The sequence below is a fragment of the Coptis chinensis genome, chromosome 1 (assembly GCF_015680905.1).
Source record: "Coptis chinensis isolate HL-2020 chromosome 1, ASM1568090v1, whole genome shotgun sequence".
NCBI lineage: Eukaryota > Viridiplantae > Streptophyta > Magnoliopsida > Ranunculales > Ranunculaceae > Coptis > Coptis chinensis.
The window spans coordinates 3,054,796-3,072,286 of record NC_141456.1 but is presented as its reverse complement, the minus strand read 5'-3'; the positions used below and the strand labels follow the sequence as shown (position 1 = coordinate 3,072,286).

Genomic DNA, 17,491 nt, shown 5'->3' with positions numbered 1-17,491 from the left:
GAGTCAAGTTTGAGTAGCTTGGTTATTTTACAATGTGGAGATGGTATCTGAGCTGATCGAGTTGAACTTCATCAACCTCGTTTGTTACACAACTTAGTTTTTAAGTAAGTTAAGGTTTGATTCGTTTATTAGGGAACCAAGTTGCTCAGATTTTGCCCTTAAGTCCAGGTTGGGTAACCACTCCAACATCCCTAGACTGAATGGATTCCAGACAAATTGCCAATTTTTCCACACCTAATTCTGCATTTGAAAATTTAATTACATAGCATTGAGGTCCAATTACGATTCGAGATTTCACAAATCTTAGATGACTAATGGGGTTAAAAACTCAAAGTAGCCTTTTTGGATTGGTCCAGTCCCATTAATCATTGGCTTAAATGCTAACGTAGATGACAAAAATTTGAGATATAATGGGAACTAGGCTATCAATAGATCGGTTTGGGTTGGGTTTTGGAAAATTTGAATTTGAATTTGAATTTGAACCGATAAGATAATTGGGTACTCGAAACCAAATCGAACCAATAAGATATATTACAAATCGAAAACCGATAACTTGAAAATCAATTAAATCTTAAATCAAATCGATTAATTTTAGCCACACAATTGATAAACCCATATACAAAATTAATCATAACTAAAATGCCATCTTATTGGTTCAAGTTCATATCGGTTCGGTAGAAGACAAACCCAAAACCAAACCAAACCAATATCATATTGGTTCGGTTCAATAAAGTACAAACAAAATTACCAAAATCCAAACCGTTTTTGATCGGTTTGGTTCGGTTCGGTTACTAGAAACCCATTGACAGCCCCTAGTGGGATTTAGTGGAACCACGTCACAATCCACATATGTTCTCACGTGACAAGTAATAACGTGTTTTGATATTAGCGTGCGAATCACGTGTTCAGATATTAGCGTGGGAATTCCGCATATATACCTGTTATTTTTTCAAATCGGTTGCAAAGCGCTTATCTTTCTTGAAAAAGGACTATTATGTCTAATTTACCTCAAGTTCAGCATTTTGTCCTTAATTAAAAATTTAGTATTCGAATTCCCCTCAATCCAAAAGTAATTTATAGTTTATTTTAAAATTCATCTCTTCCTTTTTGAAAAGAATACATTTCCATATATTTAAAAGTGTACTTCTTTTGAGTAAAATAATCAAAGTCTTATGTTTCTCTTTTACAAAACACACATAAACTCATTTTAATTGTGTATTTTTTGTAGAAGGTCTAAATGTAGGATAAATAGGTATAGACCTTATTAATATGACACTTGCAGTTGTTGAATACGTTGAAGATAATTGCTGCTACAAGAATCCTGAGTTAACCTGAAACTCGTAATGCATATGTTGCTTGCTTCACTGGAACACATGAACCATATTAATCTCACGTGCATTAATGCTGGTGGTCCTGTTTTTTGGAAATATGTATCCATTATAGTCTTATATGCCTGGGGTCAGTAGAACAAATGAACAAGATCTCCACATTATATATAACTCATTAAGTTTGTTTTTCTCTATGTTTCTAAATGGCTACTTAATGCATATTGGCTAGTCTGTTGTAGCGCCTTAGAGAAACTTTATAGACTTAACCTTTTTCTTACTTTATTGTTATTCTTGGCGAATGTTTAGCTTTGTTTATTTTCCTTATTCAAGCAAAAAGAATTAATCATTACCCGTGATGTATAGTGGTGAGACTGTGAGAGTGCTAGTAGGGTGAAAGTGCCATCTCTTTGTTTATATTCCTTGGTTTACAATTTCGCGTCAATGTTAGCCTGGATATAATTGGTTAGGGGATATGCCCAAACAGGACTAGCAGTCTGCTGTTCCTGAGACATATTACTTGGCTGCTAAGACTAAGGTATTATGTGTTTATATTAACTTATATTTTACTAGTACCTTGTAAATATGCTTTATGTTTGGTAAGGGAGTCTGCAACATTTCAAAGTGAGAGTAGTATGTAGTGGAGTGTTCCTTTTTTTAAAGTACCATATGAGGTTTTTGGTGTTCCTGGCGGGTTATGTGAGATGCTGCTGTGGACTGTGGTGTATTGTATATGCACGGCCTTATTACGGTGCATGCAGAGGTATTCTCATTTCCGTTCATATCAATTACTTTCTATAATGAGGAGTGACTATGCAATTGAAGTCGAGGGAGGAAACTCCTGGTTATTCACATGATATCTTCATTTTTCACTAATTGTTTGTGTTTTAAGCATCCATGCTAGGTATACGTTATCATTGCTTTATTATATTTCACTCCCATTATTTGTCATCTTCTTATTTCCAAGAGTGTTCTGTCTATGGAAAAGCTTCAAATCGTGTTGAGCGGCTTTTCTTTCCCCGGTGTTATTGTTCAATTCTTGTTATGCTACATGGTTTGGGAGTTGTACGTTTTCTTATTTTCACCATAAAACTTATCTTTTTATTTTATCTTATTCTTAAGGGAGCCTTTGGCTGTAAGGAGGATAATGACGGTACCTCTCACTTGGCAGTATAAAAGTTTCATGTACTGTAAGTTAGATTTAGTTAAAATGATTTCGTTCGTTCGAAAACACCAGTTGTTTATAGTAAATACGGTTTACTGTTTCTAGTAAGAAAGGATATTCTTAATCCTAAATCCTGAAAATTGGTTTTCCCTTGAAGTTGGCAAATCATCATGTGTAGATTGTCAACCTTGCGTGCAAAAAAAAACCTTGTTCTCTTTGGTCGGTAAGGCCTGATATTACATATTTGTAAATGTGCTCATTTACAAACTACTTTGTATGAGTCATGCGCATCATTCAAAGATGATTATAATTATTGGTATCGACCCTGTGGGATCATTTACATTGTTGTGCTTGATCGCAGGAAAATTTCATTCCAGACAAGGAAATTGATAGGAGGGGGGTTTAACTAAAAACATACCATGTATCTGGCATGCTGTCTGAAGCTGTTTAGATATATTTTTGTCAAGAAAGGATATATAACTCTAGAAAGTGAAGCAGAGCCTCTGTAAACTTTGCTGGCACTGCCTCTGTATTATATTTTGGCTACTGGTGTTGGTTTTCTGGATTCCTTAATCGTTTCTGTCATCTTGTGTGAATACTAATTTGTCCATGTACTTCAAGCGGGAACTGGTGTGAGAATTCTGTTCCACTTGCTGTGACTGCAGCTCATCATCTTTCTCTACGACTGACTGCAGCTCACTATGTGTTCCCGTAAGCAGCCAATTTGTTGCACCTGACCTTCAGAACCAGATTTATGTTGCATAGTTTTCCCTTGGTTGAACACTGAATAATACTAGATAACTAGGTATGCATCTATTTACATATCTGGCTCTTCAAGAGGGTTGATAACGAGAATCATTAGATATATATTATAGCTATACCCTCTTGGCTCTATTTTTCAAGACTTTACAGAGTCTCAAACTTTTTCTAAACTCTAATACTGATTACGGAAAAAAAAAAAAAAATCAAATCTTTAGATATATATTATAGTTATACCCTCACCAATCTATTTTTTGGAACACTCTAGAGACTCTAATTTTTTCTAAACTCTATTACTAATTATAAAAAAGTAGGATATAAATAAATAAACAATCTCATCTAGAGTTTCACAGAATGTCCAACTTTTTCTAAAACATATAGCTAATTACGGGAAAAAAAAAATAAAAAAATAAAAAAATAAAAAAACTAAATTGCAAAAAATAATATTTTCAACCAAAAACGATTTTTCTAAAATCCTTACGCTACAAAGAATAGTTTCCACACTAATCTCAGACAAAGTTTAACATAACAAAGTTTCTTTCTAGAAAATAATAATGAAACAATGAAAGAACAAATGAAAAAATGAATTGATTTGCTTTAACATTTACTTTATGCATTTGTTAACCACACATGTAACTGGAAAAAAAGAAAAAAATAAATAAACTAATCATAAAATAAGTAATAGTGTACACCAAAAACAAATAAAATTGTATTGTATGCAATATATATATGGGCATAACAAATAAAGTTGAATCAATTTGAGGTGTAAAATTTAGTCATAGTTAAAGATTTCAAAAACCACATGCCACAATAATTACGATATATTCTAATTAAATTTATAGATTTTATAATTTCCAATTTTAGTGGAATAACGAGATTCAGTTAAAACGGACGTTGGCTTAAATAAATTATATAACTATTGATTTAGTTAAAATAGTCGTTGAGCTTAAATAAATTATATACCAAACCAAACCAAACCAAAACAAATTACATGTGGAAAATTAAATTATATAAAAAATAACATTACAAAATATATAATAGCAATTGGAACCCCCAATAATAATAATAAATATTTTCAAATATATATAATACTGCATGAAACTAACGTCAAAGAACAATTACCGAGAAACAGAAAATTAGATGCAAATGCATTGAACTAACCTCAAATAATATTTAACAGGAAATCGGAAATTGGATGCACATGCAAACATTAAACTAATAAACTAATCTTAAAATTAATTAATGGACAATCAGAATATTGATACAACTGCATTAAACTAACCTCAAAAAATAATTAACGGAAAATCAAAACTTGGATGCAAATACATCAAACTAACACCAACAAATAATTGTCGGAAAATCGGAAACTGGATGCAAATGCATTGAACTAACCCTCAGAGATTAAATTATCGTGAAATCGAAATGGATTTAAATCAGATTGAACTAACCTAAAAAAATAACTAAATTGCAAAAACAATATTTTCAACCAAATTTCGATTTTCCTAAAACCCTTTACGCCACAAAGAATAGTTTCCACACTAATCTCGGTGAAGTTTAACATAACAAAGTTTCTTTTAAAAAAATGATAATGAAACTACTGAAAGAACAAATGAAAAAAAAATGAATTGAGTTGCTTGAACATTTACTTTATGCATTTGTTAACCACACATGTGTATTTGGGAAAAAAAAAAAAAAAGTAAACTAATCATAAAATAAGTAATAGTGTACACCAAAAACAAATAAAATTGTATTGTATGCACTATATATATGGGTCTAACAAATAAAGTTGAATCAATTTTACGTGTAAAATTTAGTCATAGTTAAAGATTTCAAAAACCACATGCCACAATAATTACGACATATTCTAATTAAATTTATGAATTTTATAATTTCCAATTTTAGCGGAATAACGAGATTCAGTTAAAACGGACGTTGGCTTAAATAATTTATATAACTATTGATTTAGTTAAAGTAGACATTGGGCTTAAATAAATTATATACCAAACCAAACCAAAACAAATTACATATAGAAAATTAAATTATACAAAAAATAACATCACAAAATATATAATAGCAATTGGAAAAAAAAAAACCCCCAATAATAACAAATATTTTCAAATATATATAATACTGCATGAAACTAACGTCAAAGAACAATTAATGAGAAACAGAAAACTAGATGCAAATACATCGAACTAACCTCAAATAATATTTAACGAAAAATCGGAAATTAGATGCACATGCAAGCATTAAACCAATCTTAAAAATTAATTAATGGACAATTAGAATATTGATACAACTACATTAAACTAGCCTCAAAGAATAAATAACGGGAATTCAAAACTTGAATGCACATACATCAAAATAACACCAACAAATAATTATCGGGAAATCGAAAACTGGATGCAAATACATTGAACTAACCCTGAGAGATTAAATTACCGGGAAATCGGAAACTGGATGCAACTGTATTGAACTAACCTAAAAAAAATAATTATAAATTAGAAACAGGATGCAAATGCGTGAAACTAATCTTTACAAATAATTAACGGGAAATCGAAAACTGGATGCAACTACACTAAACTAATTTCAAAAAATAAATTTGATGCAAATGCATTAAACTAACCTCAATAAATAATTAACGGAAAATCAGAAATTGGATGCAAATTCATTAAACTAACCTCGGGAAATCAGAAACTGGATGCAAATATATTAAATTATTTTTAATATAACGACACCCGAATAATTTAATGAAACGGTATGCAAAAATGCATCAAACAAACCTCAAATAATAATTAACGATGAATCAGAAACTGGATGCAAATGTATTGAACTAACCTCAAAATATAATTAACAATAAATCAAAAACCAAATGCAACTGCATTGATCTAACCTCATAGAATAATTGACGGAAAATCAGAAACTACATGCAAATACATTAAAATAACCTCAAAGAATAGTTAACGGGAAATCAGAAATCGGATGAAATTGCATCGAACTAATTAAAATCTTAAAGCATAAATAATCATAAATCATAAACTAGATGCAGATGTATTAAACTAACCTTAAAGAGTTATAAATGAAAAATCGAAAGTTGTATGCAAATATAATGAACTAATCTAAAGACTAATTAACGAATATAGAAACATAAAAAAATGGATGCAAATGCACTGAACTAACCTCAATGAATAATTAACGGAAATCATAAATTTGATGTTTGCATTGAACAAACCTCAAAAAATAATTAAGGGGAAATCGAAAACTTGCTGCAAATGCATTAAACTAACCTCGAAAAATAATTAATAGAAAATCAGAAATTGGATGCAACTGCATTGAACTAACTTCAAAGAATAATTAACGGAAAATAAAAAACTGGATGTAACTGCATTAAACTAAAATCATGTATTAACTAACAGGCTGGGAAATCAGAAATTGGATGCAATATCCTTGATGAATATTTAACGGAAAATCAGAAACTAGATGCAAATGCATTAAAATAACCTTAAAGAATAGTTAACTATAAATCGAAAACCGGATGTAACTACATGAACTACCCTCAAAGCATAAATAACTTAGGAAATTGATTGGAAACTAGATCACGAACTAACTTCGAAAAGTAATTAACAGAAATCATAAACTGGATGCAGATGTATTAAACTAATCTCAAAGAGTAATTAACGAAAAATTGGAACCTTAATGCAAATGCAATTAACTAATATCAAAGAGTCATTAACGAAACATTAAAAACTAGATGGAACTAAGACTTGAATTAATTTTAATGAATAACTAACGGAAAAATCGTAAACTTGGTGCAAACCGCACTAAACTAACCTCAAATAATAATTAACGAAAAAATCAAAACTTGATACAACTACATTGAATTAATCTCAAAGAATAATTAATGGAAAATCGGAAACTAGATCCAACTACATACATTGAACTAGCCTCAAAGAATAATTAACGTAAAATTAGAAACTTGATGCAAATGCATTAAACTAATCTCGAAATATAGTTGTATTATATATAGGGATAATATAATATCTCGACAAGTATAGTTTTGCATTTTAAGTAGTACTTATTATAATTATTTTATTATGATTGAGAATGTCTTGCTATTTAAATAGTTTCAATATCATCTTCGCCATATTGAGCATTCTCACAAAATTTCAATCGAACTTCTATTATTAAACATAACAACCAAAATAAATCGACGGGTTTTACCAAGATTTGGTGCTTTCGTTTGATAGAGAGTGGTGCAAAAAATTTAAACAAGTGATTAATATAATTTTCATATCTCATAGCTATGAATAGTTACTAATATTTTTTAGAATAATTTAATATAACGACACCTATTCGTAGAACGGGTTCGAAAACTAGTATAATAATAGTGATTATAACATAATAAATTCTTTATAGGTTCAATAAAAGTCAACCAAGTACAAGTTGTTAGAAAGGAAGAATTCAGACCCAAGATTTACGGCCTGTTATTTGCAGCACAAAACGGAGATGTTGGTGTTGTTTTTTTTTATAAAAGTTGTAATCATTTTTCACTGGGTAAAGCAATCACTTTATTCAACAAGCATGGGAACTGAAATCGGCACCTGGGTTTTTTTAGATTTGTGAACGGGAAAGGAGTTATTTTCCACTATGGAATTATCAGCACGCACCACTGCCACAGTTAGCTCTGGCTCTACTCTGAACGAACTGTTGGGCAGCACCCTCATCAGATCCTTGAATTGCTGCACTCGTAAACTGTGCAGGTTGAAACGTCTGCATGAAACTTGTACTTGGCCCGTCAACCGGCTGTCCTGCACTTCCAGAAGGCTGGAACTGGGGATGACTTGAACCTTGAGATGAACTTTGTTGTTCGACCGGTGTTTGTGGCTGTGATGACATAACCTGATGCGAAACTTCTGATATTCTAGGTTTAGGTGCTGCGCAATGTAAATGGGCATCAAAACCACATGAGTTGCACCGATACAGCCAGTGATTGGACCCTAACTTTCGGCATATGTCACAAGAGAAGCCCACTGTTTGATATGGAGGGTTGAAGGTGAGCTTCAGAGGATGAGAGTGGGTTTGGTGTTTGACTGAAGTGGGCACGGAAGCGCATAGGACATGAAGCATAAGGCGGCAGTCACAGCACTGGTAGAAGAAACCAGTACCCTTTACTTGTTCCCCACACGCATTACATAAGGTTTGGTATAGAGGTACTAAGGACAGGGTGAGGTCATGGTTGGGATGTGCAGGGTGTTGAATCCGTTGAGGGACTTGAGAGCATGGGATGTGGAGGAAATAGTCGCATAGTTTGCATGTGTAAAACCATTCCGAGGGTTTAACTTTGCAACCTGAACATTCATACCACTTTAAAGTCGTTTCTTGGACGTTTGAGAGCACTAATGGATGCTTATGACTGAAGTGTTGGATGCATTGATCATAGTTTAGCTTCCCCATCTCTCTCTCTCTCCCCCCTCTCTTTGATCTCTCTCTCTGATATATGAGAAAATACAAGAAGGTACATTGATTCGATATGCTTAAGATAATTAATGCAAGTTGTAGCTGATAGGTAAGTGTGGAACCTGATTGATAAAGTCAATTAAAACCGCAACTCAATTCAAAGTGAATGAGTGACCACCGCGAAAGCTTGTCAACAAAGAAGGTTGTTTGTAACTGAAATCACAAAAAGAAGTGAGGCATAAAAACCGTAAAATGTGGATTGAAATTCAACATTCTCGGTTGACGACACTATTTGCAACTATTGCAAAAGGCAAATCAGAGGCCTATAAATAAGTGTTTTGCTCATTCTTTCAAATACACGATTCGGAGAGAAAGAATTAGTAGTTTTGAGGCTTCAAATTGTATTGATTTTGACACGTGTTATAATAGTTTTTCATATGTTCCTGACTAACTTTACTCAAAGAACTACTAATATAATTTTCAGAATACACATATATTTTAAAATATTCATATTAGTATCCCGTACCGGTGTGCCGTATCTATATCCGTGCAATTTGTTTTTAGTAAATACGGTTTACTGTTTCTAGTATTAAAGGATATTTTTAATCCTAAATCCTGAAAATTGGTTTTCCCTTGAGGTTGGCAAATCATCATGTGTAGATTGTCAACCTTGTTCTCTTTAATTTGGTCCCTGACATGCATTGAGGTCCCCTACTACTATGCTGCCCACTGTTTGACATGGAGGGTTGAAGGTGAGTTTTAGAGGATAAGAATGGGTTTGGTGTTTGACTGAAGTGGGCATGGAAGCACATAGGACATGAATCATAAGGCGACAGTCACAACACTGGTAGAAGAAACTGGTGGATGTGAATAAATAAAACAATAAAGAGACAAGGACAGATTTAACAGGTAATAACCAAGACGCGGATTAGGCTGTCCTTAAGGAAATATTTCGCCCCTTCCAATAAAAGCAGAAAGGCGGCGATGGCGTCTTCCTCACGCGCGGGATTCAATGGTTAAAATGCGACTTTTTTGACTAAAAGCGGACTATATCCATTATGGACGACAACCCTGTATTTATAGAGGTAGGTCGGTCACAACAATCCACAGTCCAACTCGCACAAGGACATGGTCGGTCAAGAGACCAACTCATACTAGGACACTGAAACCGATCTCACAGCAAAATAAAAACAAGTCTAGGTTTTTGGTTAGCCACTACCCACTAGACAGTACCTCCTAACACAAAATCATTTGTACCCTAAGAGCATCTTTAGGAGAGCTACAAAAAAAAACACCAAAATTTTGAACCAAAAAAACACCAGGTTGATATCGATGCTCTAAGGGCACGCGCTTATGGTAGAAGAATTCCTCATATACCTAACTTGCTAGTGGTTGCTAGTGGTGGTTAGGGACTATCCACAATACACTAAAGTTGAGAGAACACACTTTGTTCTTCTCCTCCACCTTACACACACACTAGTATTTCGAAATACTCATAGAGATTCCAACAGAAATCAGTACCATTTACTTGTTCCCCACACGCATTACATAAGGTTTGCTATAGAGGTACTGAGGACAGGGTGAGGTCATGGTTGGGATGTGCAGGGTGTTGAATCCGTTGAGGGACTTGAGAGAGCATGGGATGTGGAGGAAATAGTCGCATAGTTTGCATGTGTAAAACCATTGTGAGGGTTTAACTTTGCAACCTGAACATTCATACCACTTTAAAGTCGTTTCTTGGATGTTGGAGAGCACTAATGGATGCTTATGACTGAAGTGTTGGATGCATTGATCATAGTTTAGCCCCATCTCTCTCTGATCTATGAGAAGATACAAGAAGGTATGTTGACTAGATATATGCTTAAGATAGTTAATGCAAGTTGTAGCCGGAATGAAAAATATTGATGTATGATGATTGGGCGACTTGTTCTAAACCTGTGTTAGACATAATGACTAGGATAAGTAATCTGATTAGGGATTTTTTATTTTCAGTATGCAGTCGTAACTCGCAAGTACATAGATTATCAAAAATAAAAACTCGCAATTACATAGAGGTAATTTTGCAAGAGAAGACTAACACATGGTGGGGCAGGGCAGGCATTGACATTTGACTGAAGGCATGGTTGGGTTAAAATCTTAAAATTACAAGCTTTCAAATGTTTGCCGTGTTTGCACGCTGACGTCCGAGATTAAAAGTCTGTTTTGGGAATGTTTGATGCTCAAGAGTACCATTGCATTTCTTGATAGAGTAGAAGACTAGAAGCTATCAAGTGAGCGGAGCGAACGTTCTAGGTCGAGGGGATATGTGGTCAAAATGTATTTGGTTGGTTTTTGTTTGTCTGTCATGCATCATCTCTTATGTTCCTCTTTCTCCCTCTCCCTCTCCACTTTTCAATATCTTCTTCTCCCCTCTCTACTCTCCACTCTCCACTCTCCACGCCCTTCTAATTCTCCGCTCACGTCCCACTGCCTATGCAGTATTCTACACTGACACAGAGAATTTGACACAGTTGACCAACACAGTGACGTGGCACTACAATATCAATGTTGCAATATAAAAAACCACCACTGCAACATTAATGTTGCACCATGAAAACCACTACAACGTCAATGTTGCACAAAAAAATATCACTGCAACATCAATGTTGTACTATGAAAACCACTGCAACGTCAATGTTGTACAAAGAAATATCACTGCAACATCAATGTTGTACTATGAAAACTACTGCAACGTCAATATTGCACCATAAAAACCACTGCAACATCAATGTTGCATTATGAAAAAACAGAAAAATCAATAGAATTGATGGTTTACTATGAAAAAAAAAATGAGAATGACAAAATAAGAATGAAAAGATGATAATTGTTTTGAGTGAGAGAAAAAAGATTTTTAACTATTATTTTCACCACTGCAACATTGACGTTGCACCATGCCACGTCACTGTGTCATTTTTCCTGTGTGTCAGTGTAGTATTACTCATACTAAACTACTAGTCCGTGAGCGGAGCGAACATTTTGGGAGAGGGGGGGTAAGGTGGCCCAAAATGTTACTTGGTTGGTTTAAATGCGTCCCTCATCTTCTCCTATTCATCCCCTCTCCTCTCAATCTCTCCCTCTCAATCTCCTCTCAATCTCCTCCTCTCTCCTCTCAATCTCCGGCTCCTCTCTCGGAATCGCTACTGCATGCGGTTTTACTAAGAATATCTGAGATTTCAGGATTCGGAATTTAATTTAGCCTGACATATTAGGCCCGTGATAATTGGACTAGTTTTTTGGGCCTGGTTCAGTTGGGTCTTGAATCAATGCCCACTCGCAAATGAGCGGCGCTGCCTTCAATTATGAATTTCGGTCTTCAGCGTACTTTACTGACTCATTGAAAGTTCACTGTTGAAGAGAGAGAGAGAGAGAGAGAGAGATGGGAGAGAGCAAGAGTGAAATAGTGATGAAAGCAGAGGAGTTGGTGGTATCAGCTATGAAGGGGAACGATGGTTCACATGATGCTGCACATGCTTTTAGAGTTAGAGCTCTTGCTCTCTCTTTAGCTCATGAGGAAGGCCTCACTTCTTCTCCACAAACCATGGAAATCGTAAGTATCTATAGTCTCTTCTCTACTTGTCTATGTTTCTCTTGAAAATAAATGCAAATATGTGTGTCCTTGTTTATGTGTTTAACTTTACAAGTTTTCTTTTGTTGGTCAGGTGGAGCTTGCTGCACTTCTCCATGACATAGGTGCATTAAATTTGTCTTTTTTCTTTATGTAGTTTCAAGATCATATTGATACATTAATGTTTCTTATATTAGACTATCCCAATTAATCCAACCTTTAGGACACACTAATTGAGCTGATTTTGGTGATTTATATCAAATGCCTTTCAGTTTGATTGATAAATTTCGAAATGTACACATCTAGCATCGTATTAATACACAAGAGCTTCTAGCTCAATTGGTTGTGTACCCCTCTCCTCATGGGAGAGGTTGCAAGTTCGAATCTCACCAAGTGTTGGTCGGGATTTATTTCGAGGAGCAAAAGCAAGTCTTCATGGACAAGGTGGAGGCGGTTGGGTCTACTCAAAATGGCGCATCGGCGAGACCCTTCGGGGTTGATGAGCCTTCGGGCTTAGGGTCCTTCAATGTAACCGGTGTGGGTCTAAAAGAGTTACTGATCTCATTTAAAACAGGCTTGCTAAAAAAATAAATCAAAAAAATAAAAAATCTAGCATCGTATTACTAATTACTTGTTTTTCACTTTGTTGCAGGAGATTACAAGTACGTGAGGTGCGTATATTTAGTTATTTATTCTTGCTCTTTTTGGAGTCACTTTGCTTTGAATATACATTCCATTACAGGAATGGATTTTATTTTTTATGTTTCCTGTTAATTCATTGTGACTATCTGTATCACATGAGAGTGGTAATCTTTATCCAAAATTATGCTTGGTTTTCTGTCTTTTGTTTATTCCATGGGACTCATAATCATGACATTGTGCTGTCCATTTGGGTGTGTAGAGACCCTTCTGAGGAAACTATTGTCGAGAGATTTCTTGAGGAGGAGCACATAGAAGAGAGTAAACGGATGAAAATACTTGGTATTATAAAAGGAATGGGTATGTTTCTTTCATTAGGGCATTCTGAGATTGAACTTGTGTCCTTCACTCCTGCATAGCATCATATTCAAGCTGAAAATATAATGTCACATTTCAACCTAAAGTTTTGATAACTTGGTCATACCATTCTTCCATAATAATAAATCCTTCATGTACTTGTTTCGCGTTTCACCTAAAGATGAAAATGAAAAAGAAAATTAAGTTAGATGATATAGAACCAGCTTTGTCTGAAGATGTACTTGGTTCTTTGTTTTATGACATAGAACCGTTTAATTTTCAGGATTTAAAGAGGAAGTCACGCAGAAAGTAAACAAAGAATCTTCTCTTGAGTTTGGGGTTGTGCAAGATGCTGATCGACTGGATGCAATTGGTGCTATTGGTAATTTTACATATATATGAGCTCTGATGTAAATGGACTGAACTATTTCTTTTGTTTTGTAATATTGTTCCAGGTCCTTCTTGGTAGGTGGTTAAATGTTGCATTAATTTTTTTTGTTAACAAATATATTGCTGTGTTCTTGACTCTTTAGTTCTGACCTAAAAAATTGGAGTGGTGGATCTATTTGTCTACTTCTTGACATGGAACTATTTCTGTTCATTCACAATATTACTATACTTGATTCAGGAATTGCCCGTTGCTTTACTTTTGGTGGAAGTAGGAACAGAGTACTGCATGACCCTAAGATAGAGCCCCGATTAGATCTATCGAAGGAAGAATATATGAAGAAAGATGAGCAGACCACACTGAATCATTTTCATGAAAAGCTTCTCAAGCTTAAGGATTTAATGAAGACAAAGGTGAAGCTTTAAGCACAACCCACTATTCCTGACTGACTACTTCTTTATTGTTATGTGCAACATGTTCATCTCTATAAATCTGTTCTATAACACAGTTCTTTAACAGCGTGTAGTAAGACAGCAAAAAGATCTAATAGAAACCATATTTTCCTTTACTTAATATCTTGTTTTGGCATTATGACAATTTCAGGCTGGCCAAAGAAGAGCTGAGAAGAGGCACAAGTTTATGGAGGAGTTCTTGGAAGAGTTTTACAAAGAGTGGGATGGAAGAGCCTGAAAAATAAACTTCAGCTTGAGTTTCGTGTTCTTCCCAGAATCATAGCAGCATTACCCTGAACTGATGAACTTATGTTTTTATGATGTTGTCACCCGCCAATACAGCAAACCTTTCGTGAAAGTATCAACATTCTGCTTCAGAGTTTCAATGTATGAGTGACTCCTTTTATATACAGGGTTTTATAATATTTCCCTGGTTTCACCTTTTCTTATATTTTCCCACTGTTGTATTATGAAATAAAAATGTAACGGCAAGTTGCAAACTTATGTAAATCTTTGCACCGAGTAATTCTCACTCCTTTTGCCATAATTGACAAATCTCAATGCCATGACATGAATATAAGCACTCTTCTCACTATGTTATTAGACAGGCGGCCTTCGTAGTATCATTGCCATTACTACAGCTATCATCTTCGACATACATATAGCGACGTGTAAAACAAGCACACCTCTTAGTTTTTCATTCCTGTTTTGCCTGTACTTTTTCTTACAATGTAATCCATCAGAAAATTGAGAACAATAAAAAGAAGTTGACAAAAAGTATCAACTTTGACCTAATTAGCACTAAGATAGAAGCGATATATGATTATGAAGCTCAGATTCATCTTTCCTTTTCAGTGTCACTTTCAATCCATTCTTCATGTACATGGTCAATGCCAACTTGGGCACTACCACATGGTTCTTATCAACCTTCACCCGATAGCGATAAATGATTGAGGCTGCCACAAACTTCATTTGATAATAAGCAAAGTCTTTCCCTAAACACAGTCTTGGACCTCCATTGAATGCTGTAAACTTGTACGCAGACTCACTCATGAACCTTCTGTCTCTTAACCACCTCTCTGGCTTATATTCTCTGCAATCTTTTCCCCATATGGTGTCTGTTCTTCCCATTGCGTATATTGCATAGATCACCTTAGTTCCTTTCTTAAGTATTGTACCATCAGGGAACACATCATCTTCGAGAACCTGCAAATGTAATATGCATAGGACACGCTTCATTATTTTTCTTAAGAACAATTTCTGCAGTTTATGTACTTGATTAATCCTAGGATGACAGGGAAAAGATGTGCAGAACTGTTCAAAATCGTTAACTTCTGCTGGACTTAAGTAAACGTTAGGAGAAAAATAAAAGGTAGCATAAAAAACAGAATCCCCTGCTTCAATTCTACTAATAACAGAGATAATTTTCTTGGACAAGGCATACAGATAATGCATGATACCTATAAATAATATGCTTATATACAGATGAATATTGGTTGACAAGTTTTAGAAACATTACCTCCTTGTGGTCAAGAGGTACTGAAGGATACAACCTTAGAGCTTCTGATAGAGCTGCTTGCAAGTAATCCATTTTTTTCACCTCATGTGGCTTGAATACTAAAGGACCTTTAATATCTGCCAAGTCCTCCATATCAGTGTCCCTTTGGCAAAGTATGTTCTGGATCTCTTCTAGTATCTGCTTTTCAACTTCAGGATGTTTTTCAAGCAACCAGAAGAACCAACTTAATGCTACTGATGAAGTATCTCTTCCTGCAAGGATGAAGTTTACACAAATGTCTCGCAAGAACGTATCAGAAAATGGTTTCCCTTCTTCATCTTTCAATCTCATGAAGATCGTTAAGAGATCTGATTTTAATTTCTTGTCATGTAACTCTAACGAAAGCTCTTTTTTCCTTGTCGTAATTACCTGGTTTGCGAACTCGTGTACTTGCGTTATTGAATACTTGAGCTTTCTCTCAATACCCACGTTGAGATACCTCATTGCCTTCCAAATAAAAGTTGGTATGAAGAAGCGTAACACTGTCACCTCTGTTGCTTCTTCGAAGGCTTGAGCAAATGGTATCTTAGGCAAACCTGGGCTAAGACAGCCAGGGTCTACCCCAAACGCTATCATGCATACATTATCAAATGTTAGCCTTAGAAGCACATCTTGCAAGTCAATTGACGTAGACTGTTCGATTGAGTCCTCCAAGACAGGCAACAAACGACAGTGCACAAGCTCAATCAACGACTCTGCAGTCATGTTACGGAACTCAGACGAATGGAACTCGACACTAGCTGTCTTCCTTTGGCGGCGCCAAGTCTCATCATCGGCACTAAAGATACCATCGCCTAGGAGGTCTCTAACAGTGTTACGAAAATATTCACCCTTGGGGAAATTCGAAAATTTGGTCTTAAGAAGGTACTCCAAGTTCCGGGGATCAGAAGTAAGGACACAATTGAGATTACTAAATGAAGGACCCTTGAACAAAAAAGTGCCATTTTGACGGTGGAGTAGACTGGTGACCCACTCATAGATTCCAGTTTGAACGCCAATGAATAAAGAAGGCAACATTCCAACTAGTGGCCATAACGGTAGGCCGTGATGCTTCTTTTGCCTTAAAGAGTGTATAGCTACAAAAATGATGACCGCGAGGACAACCTCGAAGGACTGAATCTCCGACATGAGCATTATTCGCCAAGAACTGAAGATACCATCTCTACTGAACTGGCCGGAGGAGATGGAAGTTTGGTTGTATAGGTTCATCATGTTGGTCATATGGGAGTGGTGTGTTATGAGAATAAGTACTATAGCGAGTGCATGCTATTGTTATTAGTTGGTAGTGGTGTTGCTCATGTGTTATAAGAGTTGTGGTTGTGTTTATTGCGTGCATGATTATTCTCTAGCGGTTTGATTTGGTGAGCTGAAATTTGGTCTTGTGAGCAAAATCTTGCATTGAGGTTTACTTGGAATTCTGGTTTTTACTTTTTTAGGAAATTCCACTTGCACATTATTAAGTCGAGAATGGCAGACATTGAAGTATCAAAGTGCAAGTTTTTCAAGTCTTTGACATGCCTGAAAGTTTGGGAGTTGGGGTTGGGTGTGACCGATACACCAACTTTTCAACAGCACGCACCACATTAGCCCAAGGGACAATCAATTAATTAAGTAACGATATGAAATATGAAGAACGTATTCCTTAAGTTTCTTCTATTGCCATTAGCTACGCGTAGTTGCCATTTTGATGAATAAATAAGACGGGTAGTTGCAGACTTGCAGCATAGACTGCAGAATGTCCAGATGAGTCAAGCCACCATCGTATCACTGTCCGACAATGGTAGTTT

At 35.3% G+C, this 17,491-nt stretch overlaps 3 protein-coding genes and 1 long non-coding RNA gene across 4 annotated transcripts; 2 read left to right on the top strand and 2 right to left on the bottom strand.

The window, feature by feature from the left end:
• The first annotated feature begins 1,185 nt into the window (after positions 1 to 1,185).
• On the top strand, positions 1,186 to 3,254 carry LOC147521333 (uncharacterized). Its single transcript, XR_015193908.1, has 3 exons — positions 1,186 to 2,088; positions 2,448 to 2,515; positions 2,852 to 3,254. It is a non-coding gene; the product is annotated as an uncharacterized LOC147521333 (long non-coding RNA).
• A 4,386-nt stretch (positions 3,255 to 7,640) lies between these two features.
• LOC147521332 (protein VACUOLELESS GAMETOPHYTES-like) lies at positions 7,641 to 9,151 on the bottom strand. The gene has a single exon (XM_086557744.1). It carries the CDS (start codon positions 8,701 to 8,703, stop codon positions 7,906 to 7,908), a length of 798 nt encoding a protein of 265 aa, XP_086413870.1. The 5' UTR covers positions 8,704 to 9,151; the 3' UTR covers positions 7,641 to 7,905.
• Positions 9,152 to 12,073: 2,922 nt separating this feature from the next.
• Positions 12,074 to 14,693, top strand: LOC147521331 (Metal-dependent phosphohydrolase). Its single transcript, XM_086557852.1, has 7 exons — positions 12,074 to 12,292; positions 12,405 to 12,435; positions 12,963 to 12,981; positions 13,212 to 13,309; positions 13,590 to 13,688; positions 13,935 to 14,107; positions 14,298 to 14,693. Exons 1-7 carry the CDS (start codon positions 12,122 to 12,124, stop codon positions 14,382 to 14,384), a joined length of 678 nt encoding a protein of 225 aa, XP_086413978.1. The 5' UTR covers positions 12,074 to 12,121; the 3' UTR covers positions 14,385 to 14,693.
• Positions 14,694 to 14,808: 115 nt separating this feature from the next.
• LOC147521330 (cytochrome P450 86B1-like) lies at positions 14,809 to 17,039 on the bottom strand. Its single transcript, XM_086557648.1, has 2 exons — positions 15,666 to 17,039; positions 14,809 to 15,352 (listed from the first exon to the last, which is right to left on the bottom strand). Exons 1-2 carry the CDS (start codon positions 16,923 to 16,925, stop codon positions 14,948 to 14,950), a joined length of 1,665 nt encoding a protein of 554 aa, XP_086413774.1. The 5' UTR covers positions 16,926 to 17,039; the 3' UTR covers positions 14,809 to 14,947.
• Positions 17,040 to 17,491: the final 452 nt, after the last annotated feature.